Raw genomic sequence first — 16,240 nt, forward strand, 5'->3', positions numbered from 1 at the left:
ATGCTGCTGCTCCTGCTGCTCCTGGAGGCCACCTTGCTGCGGCTGGCCAGCGGCTTCTACCACCCCTTCCGCAACGGCTTCTACTACAACCACGTCATGAACGACGAGGGCGCCGAGCAGGAGAAAGGTATGTTGGGGGCTGTCGGGGGGACAGGAAGCGCGTCTGGCAGGCCAGTTTAAGGGGTTGAAATCCCACCAGCCTCTGGGATAGGTCTGGGACCCATCCCTTGGGGGAAACGTGGGGCTCAGAGGGGCAGGCAGGATTGCTTCAGGGATGCTCACGGGATGCTCAGACAGAGGAGGAGGTGGCTGGAGGGAGGGACCAGAGCGGCTGCAGGGAGATCTGGGGATTCTGCCCAGCCCTTGGACCCTGACCCACACTTAATGTCTTCCCTCCCTGTCCCCAGTGGTTTACTTCAATGAAGCCAAGCTGGTGGTGGAGACGCCCAAAGACCCCATCTACAGCTCCAGTGGTGCCAATGTCACCCTGTCCTGTCGCTATCATTACGAGCCTGACCTGGAGGCCAAGCGCAAGATCCGCATCAAGTGGTCCAAGCTGCGGGATGACTACACCAAGGAGCAGGACGTGTTGGTGGCCATTGGCAAGATCTACATGGCCTTTGGGGACTTCCAGGGCCGTGCTCACCTCCGCCAAACCGAGCGGCGCGAGGCCTCGCTGGTCATCAGTGACGTGCGCTTGCAAGATGATGGCAAATACCGATGTGAGGTCATTGATGGGCTGGAGGACGAGAGTGATGTGGTGGACCTCCGGCTGCAAGGTGGGGACCCCAGTGGTGGGAACTGCATACCCCCCTGTGCAAAGCCAGTGGGCCTAGCCTTCCCAGGGCTCCCCCTCCTTGGGGCAGGTAGCAAGGCAGGGTGGTTGGGGACCCCAGTGGTGGGCAAAAAGGGGCTGGGATGCTTGGTGATGGGTGGTGGCTTGGGGCTGTCTAACTGTGGGATCTTAGCGCTGAATGAGGCCAGAGCAGTCTGCCCAGCCGGCTTGCTGGGGATGCTACTGTGGCATCAGTTGGGAGAAACCCCGTCGTCACAGTGCTTTCTGACTCTACTCACCCAGCATCCTGCTATGCTGCATCATGTGCAGCTGACCCCTCACCTCCCAACTCTGGATTTCCTCATACATCTTGTGAGGAACCTTGGTGACTGGTCCAACCCTGCTTGCTCACTTGCCATGAGGGACCTGACTCAGCTCTGTTTCCACAGCCAAGCTTGGAGTTGGAGAAATGTACCCCTGGCTGTGCCTCTACCCATTCCCTTGACCCCTGGGCCTCCCTCATGCACATGCCCATGCGGATGATCTGTCCATCCCCACAGGGCTTGTCCATGCCTCCCTGGGACCACTGCCTGTGTGTCCCCAGGACCGTGGTCCATATGTCTGTGTGGTGGTGCTTCCGGCATCCCCGTTGTTGTAGCCTGTTCATCGCTGTACATGTGGGTTCCATCACCTTGAAGGTGATCTGGTGTCCCCAGGACCCAGCTCCTGTGTCCCTGTGCCACCTGATGTCGGTGGCTGCATGCCCAGCACAACCCCATCCCTGCCTGTCAGGGTCTTGGGCAAGGACACCCTGGGGTGGTTCCGGTCCCAGAGCTTGAATTTGGGATGGGTCAGGGATCCCTGTGGCTGAGGCAGGAGGGTTGCTCCCGGAGACGACTGAACACTCCATCTGCCCCCAGGCGTCGTGTTCCCCTACCAGCCTCCCCGTGGGCAGTACAGGCTCAACTTCCACGAAGCCGAGCGAGTGTGCCAGGAGCAAGGCGCCGTCCTCGCCAACTTCAACCAGCTCTTCCAGGCCTGGAGCGAGGGGCTGGACTGGTGCAACGCGGGCTGGCTGGCTGATGGCACCGTGCAGTACCCCATCCGCCAGCCCCGCAAGCCCTGCGGTGGGCTGCACCTTGCCCCGGGCATCCGCAGCTACGGCCCGCGCCACCGGCACCTGCACCGCTTCGATGCTTTCTGCTTCTCCTCCGCACTCAAAGGTGGGTGCCGGGCCGGGGGGTGGGGGGCGGGATCCTGGGGAAGATGCTGTGCCTGATCAGTGGCATCCCATGTCCTCCCTCCCCATTAAGGCGCAGGGCTCAGCTGAGGCAGGGATGCTCCAGGCTGGGATGCTTCAGATGGTGTTTGGCACTGATGCTCCCCTGTCCCTCCTAGGAGAGGTTTTCTACCTGGACCGCCCGGCCGGGATGACGCTGGAGGAGGCCAAGCAGAGCTGCCTGGATGCAGGGGCTGAGATCGCACACGTGGGGCAGCTCTACTCTGCCTGGAAGTTCCTGGGGCTGGACCGCTGCAATGCCGGCTGGCTGGCGGATGGCAGCATCCGCTACCCCATTGCCAAGCCCCGGGCCAACTGCGGCCCCGCAGAGCCCGGTGTGCGCAGCTTCGGCTTCCCCAGCAAGGGCAGGTTTGGGGTCTTCTGCTACAAGGAGAGATAAGGAGCCAGGAGGGCTCCTTGGCCGGAGGATGTTTCCAGCCTGACGGTGCCTGGTGTTGGGGGTTTCCCAGGGCTGTTTTTGGGGTGACTGAGGGAGGTGGGGTTGGGGGAGGGGAGGGGAAAGGCTTCTTTTTATTTTATTTTGTTTCCTTACTTTATATTTCCCACATCTTGCTCAGCAGCCGGCACACGTGGCTGTTTGGGCTGGCTGGGGCAGTGCAGGGCCGTCCCTGGCATGGGGTGTGCACAAGGATGATCCCCATGAGCTGCTGCTACCCCGCTTGGCCCCTGCCACCCCGTGGGTGCTGGCCCCTTCCCGTGGTGGCAGCATGTCACTGACACTTGCCTGCTTTTCCAGGCTGGTCCTGCCCCTGAGCTCGCAGCGTGGGTGTGAGGCAAGGCTGGATGTGGCCAGAGACAGAGAGCGGGTGCCTCTCTTGCATACCGGCTCCTCTTCCAGCCCTGTCCCCATCCCACTGCGGGATGCCATTGTGCCTGTCCCTGTGGGGGTGTCAGTGCCTTATCTCCATGCACCCCTTGCCTGGATGCCACTTGAACACTGGTGCCTTCTTCTTCGAGTGTTTGGTAATGAAAAGATGTATTTTCCTGGACCTCTTCTAATAAATCCGTGGAGAAAGCCCTGGAGCAATGTGGCTCTGTCCCAGCATGAGAGAGGGGTCTGCTGAAGAGAGAGGATTTGGGGATCCCTGGCTGGACACCCAGGAGTGTCTCATCCTTGGCTGAGTATTGTCTCATCACTACCCAGTCAGCCCTGTGCCCACTCCAGCTCCTGCAAGGGTCCCCATGCTTCCTCATTAATGAATGTTAATTAACTCCCCTGTGTGTGAGGACTGGAAGGTGGAGGGTGAAGCATTTTGTGCTGGTGACTGGTTTTAGGTGTGTGTATTAACCTTTTCCCAGGGCAAGAGCTGATCGGGGTGGTAATGTCCTACCCCAGGGTCCTTCTTTGGTTGGGGCTTGAGAACCATTCTGCCCAAACCCCCTCCCCACTATAACCAGGGCTGCACCCTTGGGTCCTGGCTGGGGCTGAGCCACTCCCATCTAGCCTGGAGGGACCCTGTTTGGGCTCCCCTTCCTTCCCACGGGAGATTCCCCCCCACCCAGCCCACGGGGACACCTGCCTTCCCCCCCCCCAAAAAAAAAAACACAACGCTGACAAAGTGCCCATTCCGATTTCGCTCTCTTTATTATTTATCAGTCTTTCAAAATAGGATATGTTCAAAAATATAAATAGGTGCAGGGAACACTGGTGCCCCGCACGGTCCCCTGGAAAGAGCACGTCGTCCCAGGACGGGCGCTGTGCCGCAGGGGGGGCAGCGGGGAAGCAGAGAGGGGGCTGCAACCCCCCCCAGGTCCCGGGTCTCAGCATCCCTTCACCTCCTTCCTTCCGCAGCTCCTTCCACTGCAGCCCCCTGCCCCCCAAGCCCTCCCCACCCGCCCCAGCGTGCTGCAGCAGTAGGAGGATTCTGGAAAAAAACAAAACCAAAAAAATAAAACAAAAAAAAAATCAAACCCCAAAAGGTGCTGTTCACCCTGGAGATTAAATAACAGAAATAATTACATTGTTCATGGATAAAATCAGGAAAAAATAATCATCTTTATTATTTAACTTAACCCCCTGCCCTCTGCAATCCCACCCCCCTCCCTGTCCCCGAAGGCACGAAGATAATTGGAACCGGACGGTTAGTAAAACTGCTGAGATCTAATTGGCTTTGCTTTGGTGCTTGGCAGAAGAAAAAAACACCATTAATTGTGTTTTTCTTTTATATATATACACAAAGGTGGGTTTGTCTTTAATATAGTTATTTTTTTTTTCCTTATATGACAAAAAAAAAAAAAGCAACAAGAAGAAGAAGAAATCGACTCTGTTAATATAACTGTTCCCTTAAAAATCTCTTTCTCTCTCTGGCTTTCCCCCTCTCTAATGGGTGGGTCTGTGCACGGCTCTGCCGCTGGGTCTCGACCGGCTCCTGGGGCTCCTCTTGTATAGCCTGCGCTGGTAGTTGGAGGCTGGGGAGGAGAGAGGAGAAGAAAAGGCACCTTGTTAGGAGGAACTGGGATAGAGATGCTGCTTGTCCCATGCTGTCCCATCTTCCCTGCTGTCCTGCCAGTCCCTCCCCAGTCCCCTGGGATAAGGGAGGGAACTATCCATCAGTGGTGGGGTGTGCTCAGGGCACAGGAGGAAAACCAGCCCCATCTGGCTGGCAGGGACAAGGTTTCTGCCTGATCTTTGCTGCTCAAAGCTGTCACCACCCCTGTGCCATGTTTCTAGGAGGGTTTTAGTGGAATAGGTTGGGAACAGACGATGTCTCTTCATAGCTGGTGGTCCTTGCTGGGTGCAGCCTGCAACTCTCCTGATCCACAGCAGAGCCAAGGGAATCAGCGGCTCAGTCCACACCATGAGGACAACTCCATCCCTCCTCCTTCCAACTCCTCCCTGCAGCAGAGGTTTGTCCCTTAAGCTTATATCGACTTTCCCTGGCTGTGGGATTGTTGCTGTAGCTGGAATTGCCCAGCTGGATCAGAACCTGGCAAGGAGGACACCAGACAGATGTGATTTGGCTGAAGCCAATGAAATTATTGGGAAGCTGCAGGAAAGCGGGGATGAGACAGGGATGTAGGCAGGGCTGGGAGAGGGCTGGGACACCAGTGGGAGAGGGCTGGCTGCTGTCAGCTGGAGGCCTGACAGGAGAAGGGTCAGGAGCTCAGCCCTGGCCCTTGGATTAACTCCTGTCTGGTCCCAGGCAGGGGGATGCCAGGGAGGGCTCAGGGGGACCATAACTCCACACTCCTGTTTTCTCTGCTGATGCAGATAGTGCCAAAACTCATCCTTTCGGAAGATATTTCATTTTCCTTCATTTCTCTAAGTAGCCTGGGCCCTTGGTAAGCTCCCTGTTGCTCTTCCCTGGCTCCAGAGCTGCCCCTACCCTGCCTAGGTGGAGGCATCTCCAGGGTAGGGATCGCCCAGCCTGCGCCTCCAGCCAGCCCCCGCGGTCCACGCCTGCCCAGAAGATGCCAGCTCGCATCGTGGCGGGGGGCTTTCAGCAAGTCAAGGGCACCATGCTGTCCCCTTCTGCCTGGCTCATCCCCAGCTCCTCCTCCCTGCTGTAGGGGTGTTATCAGCCCTAACCCCAAGGCAGAGGGCTGAAGACGTACGGTTTATGCAGGATATCCGCGGCTCCTCCCACTGCCCGTTGGGCTGGCACCGAATCGTGGGCACGTGGCGCTGGATGAAGCCCTGGTCGCACTGGTACCGCACCAGGGAGTTTATTTCGTAGCGCTCCTTCTTCCGACCGAAGGGCCTGGCGTTCTCCACCACAGGGGGGTCCCCACAGGCCACTGCAGGAGATGGGCAAAGACATGAAGAACTCCAGGAGTCCTGCCTGGCTCAAGGAGGCAGCTCACACCTGGGCAGCTCCTGCCTGCCTGGTGCAGGCTGGGCACAAACAAACTCATTGCATGTACAACCTCATTGCCCCACCACATCCTGTGGGGGTCTCTTAAGTACTGGAGAGAGGGAACCATCAGTGGATGCTTAAAGGGCAGCAGTCACTTCTGAAATGGAAAGAGGCAATGGTGTCCACAGACATCCTTGCCCAGCACTGAGATGAAGTGGGAGCGGTGTCCACCTCTGTTACTCCTCCCTTGGAATAACATCTCTGATGTAGAAGGAGTCTGGGCAGGTGCCATCACCTGAGCCTGACTTTTTTTGCTACATCCACATGATGGGTCATCCCTTTGGGTGGAAAAATGATGGAGGCAACACAAAGAAGGGACTGTTGATTAAAAAAGTTCATAAAACCTCAAATTGCTGTGAGATTGCATCAGTCCACAAAATTTAGGGGAAGGGATGTATATGGAAGAGCTTTAAAATGAAACGGCAGCCTGCCTCAGGGCTCTGTTCCTGCCTCCCAGAAGGACAGCACAAGCTGGGCATCACAACAGCCACTTGTGTCCTTGGAAGGGCACAGAGCTGGTGTGCAGGCGTGATGGCTCTGCCTGGGGACGGGAATCCCTGGCAATGGCTCCAGTCCCACAGCGGCTGCTGGGCCACCCCCATCCTTGGCACGTGGTGCAGCGTACTGACCTGTTCCTTTCTTGCAGGTGAAAGGCAGGTGGTAGTTGCAGGGGACGTCGTTCCATTCGCCTTGCTCGTGCCAGATCATCACCACGCAGTCCTCACCCGCCGCAAAGAAGTTATCGGGCTGGTTGGGCCGCCAGTTCTCAAATTGCTGCCAAGAGAGAGGAAAGCCCTTTGCCTGAGGCTGAGCCCACCCCTCTCCCACTGCCTCCTGCATCCCTGCCACTGTGTCCCCCGTGGATCTCACCAGCAGAGACCATGGGTGGCCAGCACTGCTACTGCAGTGCTTTCTCCTGTGATGATGGTGCTCAGATTAGCTGACCTGATTTACTAAAGGCTTGGAAAAACCAGGGGCCCTACAAAGTTTAGGACTGTCTCCACCCAATGGCCCACCCAAACACTCAGCATGTAAGTCAGGGGGTTCTCCCCCCACGCCTCCCAAAAGGAAACCTCCCCATGAAAGCCAGTGCCTGCCCACGCTGTGGGCTGCAGGCTCACCAGGGAGTGCCCGTCGGACCAGCGGAAGTCATTCTCCACAGCTCTGTCACTGAGGCCGATCCATTGGTAGTCCTGTGCATGGCCTGAAAGAGTGGGAAGGGGAGAGAAGAGTGTGTCATGATTCCCCTATACCTTGTGGGAAGCCTTTCTTTGCTATCTCAGCTCTCTCTGGCCCTGGAACCTCTGCATCACGTGGCTTCTTCCCAGACACTAGCCCCACACCATGTTTGTCCATCTCCCTCCCCACTCAGTGTGCCACGAGCTTGGATTCACCCATGCTGGCTTGGGTCACTGCACTTGTTTCATCAAACAAACACTTTGTGAACAAGCTGCATCAGCAACCTGGTAAGAGCAAAGATCTGTCTTAGCTGAGGATGCACCCTCTTCCCTCCCACAGCAGGGCTGTTCTTCCTCTCCCTTGGAAGGGGGAGGCTTCTTTAGGAAACATCTGAGCCCTGTGGGGTTGGGGGTTGTGTGTTTTGGATAAATATGCCCACAGACTCAGAGTTCAATGAATGAATCCCTGCCCAGTCTCAGGCTCCCCCCAACACTCACTGTTCACAAATTCTTGCTCTTCTGGGGTGATGATACTGCTCAGGTGGGCTTGATGTTGTCGGCATCTGGTCTCTGCATCCATCCAAGTCTCCCTGTCTTCAAAGTGCCTGTAGCAGTGTCCCTGGAACTTGGTCCAGCCTTCCTCACAGTTTTCTAGGTCTGTAACACACAAAGAGGGGATGAAAAAGAATTGATGCATGGGTCTGGAAGTCTTCCAACTCACCTTCTAGCAGGTCATGCTCTCATGGCATGGGACAACACATTGTCACTTCCACTAAAAATCAAACCCAGAGATGGCTGCCTGTGGGAAATCCCAGGGAAAACAATCAGACACACAGAGAGAGGAGCCTGTGTTGAAGACCCCATGTTTGCAGTAACGTGACCAGTGCTATGAGAAAATTTGAGTGATACAAACTTATTCCTAAGCAATTCAATCCCCGTGTTGTGTTCCTTGACTGTGCTTTCAAGGAACTGGCCAAGCAAGAACACCTCTCTACCCACTTGTGCTGCCTTGCAGAGCTTTCTTGCTTCAAAAGAAAACTCCAAAATCTGAATCCAGATGCCCAGAATGAACCTGTTGGATGATGAGAATGAATGAAGATGTTTAAAAAGAAAGGGGAGAGCTCAGGCTTGGTTGGTCGCATCACTCGGTGTGGTTCTGGGGCTCTGGAGAAGCAAGCCTACCAGGGTGGGAGGAAAGAGAATGAGGCAGAACTTACCATGTTGGAGAGAGAAAATGAAATCTCAAGAGAAAAGCTTGGAAGCTGCTAGATAAGTACAGAAATTTCTCAACTCTTCAGAACATCTTTTACCACCTGAGAAATGTGGAAGAGTTGAACCCATTAATTTAAAAATATCAAACCACAGATGGTGGAGAGCAGAGGCAAATGGAGAAACCACCAGAAAAGACCTTCAGCAGCTCTCATGCAATGCAACTCCACACATCTGCTCCATATGACTGAAGGAGACAGAAAATGAAACGTGTGTAATCTCAGCCTTTCAGATGCCCAATCTACAATCCTTCCTCAGACACTTGCTGCTCTTGGAGTGGTGGGCTTTCAAGAATCCTCATGCTTCTCTGCCCTTCCAGTAAGGTTTTCTCTGCTCAGTTTCTCCCTTCTGTTGTTAAACTTGGTAGGTCAAAACTTAGCACTTTCTATCATGTATATTCCTTCTAATCCACCCTTCTGGTGTTCTTCCAGACGGAGATTGCAGATGCTTTATAGATATTGGAAGCATTGGCAGTTAGCTGAGGCAATAAAAACATTTTCTACCTTCTTCAACAGAGCAAATGGAATTATCTGGAAGTAGCTGAAGCTCTAAGGATTCTTGCAGATTGCTTGCACAAGGTAAACAGAGAACATGTTCTGTCTTCTGAGATTTAAGACTTTTTTCCAGCACCTTGAATTTCACCTCTTGTCATCACAGCCTGGGGATGGGACAGCACATGGCACAGAACCTCAGCAGGACATGTCCTAGGAGAAAGGCCACTCTTTCCTCCACAGCTGTTACTTGCAGGGAAATGTGATAGCAGTTGTCTTGGAAATGAATGATGAAAAGCTTGTTGCCTGGTAGGGACATTGTCATGGTGAGAAGAAGGGCTGGCTGTGTGCACAGATGGCAGAGCTCATCTGTGATGTCCTGCTATTCTTGGAGACCTACAGAAAGGATGGTCTGCCTCACAGGAACAATGAAGATTTACATTCCTCACTGAATTTGGGGCACTGACTTCCTCTTCCCAAGCTGTGGCCCCCAGGCATCATGAGCCCAAAAATCAGAGAAGAGAGGAAATTAAGCCTGGCTTGCACCAAACAAGATTGTAAGCAGCTGCAGCATAGAAAGTCCCTTGTTGGACTACAGGGATCTTCAACAACAGGTAGAAGGGACAGGTAAATCAGGTGCTGATTAGGTTGCATTAGGAATGTGATGTTAAAACAGCACAATTCCTGCCCAGATGGTCGAATGATCCTGAGCCTTCTTCACATGGTCTTCTCCATGTGTTTATATTGGAAGCAGAAAGAGATGCAGAGAAAGAGGAGGAGAAAACGCAATATATATTATCATTTCTTGTGCCAAGGTGAAGAAGACATTGCAACCTAATTCCTCTTCTGTTTGAGCAAGGCAGGAGAGCTTCTCCTGGGCTAAGCTGATCAAAGTTTGGACTTTTGTCAGCTTGAAGAAAAAAAACATAATCTTTTTTTCTTTCATTCTGGAAACAAAAATAAGTACTGGTGACAGTCAGAGTACCTAATTTTGATGGAAAAATAGGACACTTCACTTTTTTCTCAAAGATATACATTCCCTGCTGATTTTGTCACAGGAAGCCATGTCAAAGAGATGACAAAAATGTCATGCTGTGTCAAATTGGTGGAGATTCCTGGAGCGAATAAGGCTTCTCTCAGCTCATCTTCACAGAGAGAAACACAGTAATTTTTCATGGCTCAGTTGAAGCAACCTTCCATGGAAATCCAGTCTACCAGAGAAACTTTGCCTGGGGTGAAGATGTACTTGGATGTTTCCCTACTGCTACAGATGAACAGAAAGACCCTTGACCCAGAAGTCTCTGTGACTTCTGTGATCAGCAGTGTGGAGCTTCAACAGAGAAACTCGACAAAAAGAGAAAGCTGAAGAAGGCACCAGGAGCTTCTGCTTAGGGATCTTAGAGGACATGGTGCTGCGATGAACAAAGTAATTAAAATACATAAGCCAAAGTCTCAAAGCTTTTCCCTAGTGTATTTTAAGCTGCTGTTAGGGGTTAGCTTACTGAGACCAGGACAGGACTGATGGGAGCACTTGGGATCAGCTTGTTTTTTGGGGTGGAGCGTGAAGGAGGTAGCTCATCAGTTAGTAAGATTAGCTGAAGCCAGGCAGGCCGTACCGATCTCACACAGGTCCCCTCCGTAGCTGGGAAGGCATAAGCATTTGAAAGAGTCGATGCCATCAACGCAGGTAGCTCCATTCAGACAGGGGCTTGCGTGGCACTCATCAGTGTCTGCAAGAAATCAAGGGCTTCCATTAGGGCTCTGGGCAGACAACTCCACCAACAGGAGAACTTGCTTCCTTGCTTGTGTAGGAAAGAATATGAGAGTTTTGGGGGGAACTTGGGAGTTGCCAGGGTCTTATTTTAAAACATACTGCCACTGCTGCTGGTGGAAGAATGAAGACAAGAGACCCAACCCACCCTACAAGGAAGACATTGGGTTTCTGTCACTTGATGATTGAGCACCACTCTGAAGACATCAGTACAAGCTCAGCAAGATGTATTCAACACAGCACTCAGTGTCTTTGGCAGCTGTGGTCAGTCCTCCATTGTCTTTGCCTGATGCATCCAACATGCAAACTTATGCCTGTGTCTCCACCAGCTATGGGTTTACAAGAAAGAATGTGGAATTCTTCTAAGTGATGGAAACATCCTGAAGAAGATCTCTAGCTTCTAACTGGCTTTCTTGGTAGCCAGTGCTTGCTAGTAGTTTCTTCCTAACCATAATTTAGATGAAGTTCTGGGGCAAGAAGTCTCTTAGTGAAGATGAAGAAAGTGCAGAGAAGAAGTAAGTTCAAAGCTGGTTCAGAGACCCTTGACTTTTTCCCTTTGAGAATCTTAGTCCTATCTGTGGGTGTCTCCTCCCTGGTGAAGAATATGGGAGTGCAGTGCTGTTTTCCCCAAACTGTCCCCATTATGCTTTCTCTTGCTTGTGATGGGGCTGGAAGAAACTGTACATCATTTTTCAGCTGTGGATTCCCTCTTGGTGGAGGAAACTACTCATGAGTTTCCTACCTACAGCAGCCCTTAAGATTTTTTGCTGCTTTTCCAGAGATGAAAAGAGAAGTTGGCATGGGAGGAGTTCAGCCCCCAGCTCTCCACTGATTCTCAACTTTCTAATTATCACAAGTCTGAGTAGCACTTCATCTGTCTTCTTGGGGCGAAGAAAGGAATCATGAATGCTCTGAAGAAGGCCACAGGTAACCAGTTTGTACTGTAAAATCTAGCTTGTGCTGGAAGTAAAAGCTCTTCTTTTAGTACTTCTCCAGACTGAGCCTTAATCCTACTTAGTGAGCTTTGGAATCAGAAGAAAAATCATTCAGAATGGAAAGATTTCAGAGATGTTCAACTCAAGAAACAAGGAAGAAGACTAAGGAAGAAAGCTTGAGCACATCCATGCAGGTTAGGTTAAATTGTGACTGGTTAGATCCTCATGTGAGACGATGTTTCTCTCATGCTCAGAAGAAATGTAAGGCTTTCAAAGTGCTAACACTCCATGCTCTCCTTGTGGATGAGAGGTGTTAGTGAGGAAACATTCAAAGATTATAAACATGCTGGTTATGGAAATATAAGAGCAGAGCAGTGACTCCCCAAGGTTCATCTTCTGATTGGGGTCTATTTTTTTTTATATTGTCTCCTTGCAGAACCATGTCCCATCTGCTCAGTGTCCTCAGACATGTGAGAGCAGATGTATCATACCCCATGTGGCTGTCTAGTTGTTCACTGTCCAATGTCTGAGATGTCAACTAAAAGTAGACAGGTTCTGCAACGTGCCTAAGTGATGGAGAAAATTCTTCCTGACCCTGGATGGTAAGTCAGTCCGTGCTTTGCAGCATGAAGGGTGTCATCTTTATTCCAGGCTGTGTCACTGCACACAATGCAATTACTCCTCAGAGGGCTGATGAACCTCTGACACCACTTTTGGAGTTAGTTCTTCACTGAGAGAAGGAATTCTTTTCCTCTAGATTGCCCTTCTGAACACTCGTGAATGCTTCTGGATTTCTTTGTTCACGGCGACATGAAGACAACTGGAGATCTTTTTTCCACGACACTAATAAATACTTTCCAGAACAAAATGAGGATCATGGTCCTAGTAGCAGAGAGAGGCTGAACTTGGCTGGCTATTGCCTATTAGTCATGCTTGGAGTTCCTAGAAGATACAGAGTTTGAGGGGAAAAGAGGTATCCTAAGGGATAATAAGTACAGCTCTGGGTTCCCCCTGGGCTTCCCAGCAGCAGTGGCAGCAGCAGTTCATGTTGATTGCAGTGAGCTCCCACTGAACATGTAAGGAAAAGCTCTCCTTTGTCCGTTAGGCTCCATGAAGTGGAAAGCATGCTGCAGAAGTCAAAGCAAAGCACATAGGAGAGCTAAAGCAGAATGTTTAATGGTGAATAATGAGTCTTCAGCTGTTTTCGGCACCGTGGACGAACACTTGGTGCATCTAAGATCACTTTGAGATGCAGGAGACCTTCTGTTAGTTGCCATCCCAGTTTTTGGAGGGGGAGGGAGCAGGTATACATGAAGTCATTGCCACAAATTTCCAGCTGGGGAATAACACTGGAACAGAATTTCCTTTTGCAGATATTGTATATAATAAGACTGCACATATTATATATGCTGTAAAAACGAATCTCTGTGTATAATATATATGTTATATATCTCTCCATACATACACGTATATATTTTTACATATCTCACAGAGAGAAAGGGTATGCTGGAAAAGCAGACAACAAATACAAGTGAGACACTGACAGTTTAGTTCCCCAGAAGTTTGCTGCAAATGGCTGGAGAGAAGACGTTTTAAACACATGATGCTCATGAACACAAACTCCACCTCCATCCTGTTGGGCTCTTGGGGCAGGGACCCACCTTTATCTGGATGCAGAATCACCTCACCAAGCTGATATCAGGAAACTCAAATGTATCAGCTGGGTTGGAGGAAGTGTTGCTGATTCTGGTTGTCCCAGAAAAATCTGGGTCTTGGAGGTCCTTTAGAAAGGTAAGTTCTAATTGGTAAAACTGTAAGACAATGTACAGCTCTCCAGCCAGCTGAAATGCCTGCAGTGTGCTAGGTGTGCCAGCGCTGCTCAGCACAGAGCCAGCCCCCGCTTCCACATCACCGACGGCCGGGTACCTTGACACCCAAGGATCTTAGGCAGGGGTGAGCTGTTTGTTGGCGTGGGTGAGCAGCCATTCAAAGAGCCAGCTTTGCTTTGAGATGCAGCTCAAGTGCTTATCAACCAGCAAGAAGACAGAACTATTGCTATTTTTACCCGGTGCTAACAAAGGATAGTGATGTGGCATGGGATGCAGAACAGAGGCAGCCCTGGCTTTCAAGAGCTCCAGCTCTAAAACAAAGACCGGGAAGAAAATGCCACGAGGTGCCAAGAATAGGAAGCCAACTCAGAACATATTATTAACTTGCTTCTTGAGGATAAAGCAAAATTATCAGCTCTTCAGAAGATGATTCGTGATGCAGTTAACATCGCTTAGAAGTTGCAAAAGATTATTCAAAACTATTGTCACAACAGTTTCCATTTTTTCCTACTGACAGGACCTAAGGTCTAACTTCTAGATGATTATTTTTGTTAATTTAAGTAAAACAATTAAAATGAAATATCCAATGTAAACAGGGTCTTGCATCTGGAAGATGTAAACCCTTGGCTGGAGAAAGCAAGGGGAGTTACATAGCTGCAATGCAAACTTTGAATTTGTTTCACCATTTTCTTCCTAAGCTTTCTCCTACATTGCCAGATACATACTATATTTAGCCAGAACTATTTTCTTTTGGTGCAACTAAACACAGCATAATTATTCTCCTAATGCTTTCGAAAATAACTCGATGTACTAGGTCATGGAAATTGGGAAGAGAAATCCTTCAGAAATGAAAGAGAAATAGATTGGTCCTGGTTTTGCTCAGAAGGCAAACGGCATGCAGAAGTGAACACACAGTGTCAGTGGTGAGAAGGAAATGCTTTTAAAAATCCTTCATCCCAAGCTGAGGATACAATACTGGAAATGGTGCTAACACTCTCTAAAACAAGGCAGCCTGGGTGTTTATCTCAGTAGCAGCCTGTATGGAAGGAAGATGAGCAGGAATACCCTTTAAACATGGGCAGATCAGTGCTTAAAATGTTTACTAAGGAGAATCAGCTTGAGAACAGAGAAGAAATATCCTGTAGGATTTAAACTCTTGGTTTTCTTCAGCAGATAGGAAAGGTGTTTCCAGGATGTCCTACAGTCCCTGTTGTCCCCGTGTTAGTGGAATTATCCAAAGAGGGACTCAGAGACCAGCTAGATAATTATCTTCTAGAGACTGAGGGGAAAAAACCCCATCCAGATACAAATTAAATTTGCTTTTCTGGGACTCCTGGGAAGTTTGAGCTGCTGATCTGATAGCTCAAACAGTGAAGAAAAACATTGGATCAGTTGTAGGGTGACTCTTACAAGAAAAGAACAGGAAGAGTTGGGAAAAACAGTTCTCCCACATTTTAAATGCTAGCATCTAACATCACATAGACACCTAGTGACTTATGATGAGCAATTAAGTCCTTATAATAATTAACTACAATAGTTAAGCCAAAGCCTCCACGCAGTAGAAGGGGCAGATATTGCTACAACCTTGAAAAGTTATATTCACCTAGAAAACAGCAACTTTCCAGGAGAATCTGTTGATCTGCTGGGACTTTTGATTTTGTCCCAGACTCCCATGGAAGAACTCAGGCAATTCAGACATCTCTGCCTCCAAAATATTATATGTAGATGTAAACTGATGTGTATAAAGCAGTAGTCCAGGACTGTAGGTTGCCTCTTCAGATAAAGATTCTAATAAAGCTAATAAACTTCTGGTGCAAAATGAACAGTATACCCAGGAGACATGACATCATCTGGCCAGCCATGAATGGCTCTGCTTTAGCCTGTCCCTCAACCAGGACTGTTATCTCCATCTCCTTGAGAGCGTACTGTCCAGTCCATGTTAGATGAAACATTATGAATCAGGTGAATCTTTTCTAGTCTTCTTTTCAGTTGATCTCTTCTGGATCAACAAAACTGTAACCTTTGGACTTCCAGGGTGTGAAGGCAGAGGAAACCCCCATGAAGACCTTTCCTCATTTGAATTCTAACCTTCATTTGTGCCAGGGCTGTAGGCAGCAGAGTCCATGAATTCTTTTCACCAGAATCATGCCAAACTTAGCATAAATAGCTGCCATTTCAGCACATTTCTCTTTTTTTTCCCTTGACCTGAGTGAAGTTTTTAAGTTGTCGACTGGTCAGAGTGCTCCAAACCACAGCCTTTCCCTGAAGTGCCAGCACACTATTTTTCAGCTAATAATTATTTGTCTTCAAATGTTACCAGCAGCAAAAAGACCCACCAAGTTGGCAAAACTCTGGGTGAAGAAGCCAAGCCTATGGACAATTCTTCAAGTTCCTGTCCTCGTGGAGGAATCAAACTGCTGATTAAAGACATGTGCACGTGTAGCCTTCAATTTGGTTTAATGCTAAAAAACGCTGGCACTCTAAGTGTTAATTTTTGGTCTACTTGTGCTTCTGGCTCTGGCTTTTAGAGAGAAGTAGAGGCTCCAGCAGAGCAGAAAAATATCATTCTTTGTAAATCATCCCACTAAAAAGACTGCTGAAGCTCACTGGAACCCTTCAATGACAGGAGAAGAGGGTAACAGCCACACATCTCCCTGGTCCTCACTCTAAGCTCCTTTTGCTGGACTGAACTAGCTTCATCCATGCTTTAATAGTCAAAATTAATCGTACTCAATGGGAACCCACTACATCCTACAAACTCCAAGCACAGCACAAGTCACAGATATTTAGAACCAATCTCTTTGTGAGAACTAAATTTCAAGACTGGGAAGGTTC

The 16,240-nt window shown here is 49.8% G+C and overlaps 2 protein-coding genes across 2 annotated transcripts in view; one reads left to right on the plus strand and one right to left on the minus strand.

Annotated features, from left to right (window-relative positions):
* Positions 1-2,540, plus strand: HAPLN3 (hyaluronan and proteoglycan link protein 3; the record flags this gene model as incomplete). The annotated part of the gene is made up of 4 exons (XM_084268035.1): positions 1-127; positions 408-779; positions 1,696-1,998; positions 2,174-2,540. The coding sequence occupies 4 exons, from the start codon at positions 1-3 to the stop codon at positions 2,452-2,454; spliced, it is 1,083 nt and encodes a 360-aa protein (XP_084124161.1). The 3' UTR covers positions 2,455-2,540.
* Positions 2,541-4,395: 1,855 nt separating this feature from the next.
* ACAN (aggrecan) overlaps positions 4,396-16,240 on the minus strand; it is a gene marked incomplete at both ends in the record, with an annotated part of 30,743 nt that continues 18,898 nt past the window's right edge. The window contains 6 exons of the mRNA XM_084267942.1: positions 4,396-4,484; positions 5,631-5,813; positions 6,562-6,706; positions 7,054-7,136; positions 7,609-7,767; positions 10,487-10,600. Coding sequence (XP_084124068.1) covers positions 4,396-4,484; positions 5,631-5,813; positions 6,562-6,706; positions 7,054-7,136; positions 7,609-7,767; positions 10,487-10,600 — 773 coding nt within the window. The remainder of the gene's footprint in view (positions 4,485-5,630; positions 5,814-6,561; positions 6,707-7,053; positions 7,137-7,608; positions 7,768-10,486; positions 10,601-16,240) is intronic.

This window comes from Gallinula chloropus (assembly GCF_964237585.1).
Source record: "Gallinula chloropus genome assembly, chromosome: 9".
Lineage (NCBI taxonomy): Eukaryota > Metazoa > Chordata > Aves > Gruiformes > Rallidae > Gallinula > Gallinula chloropus.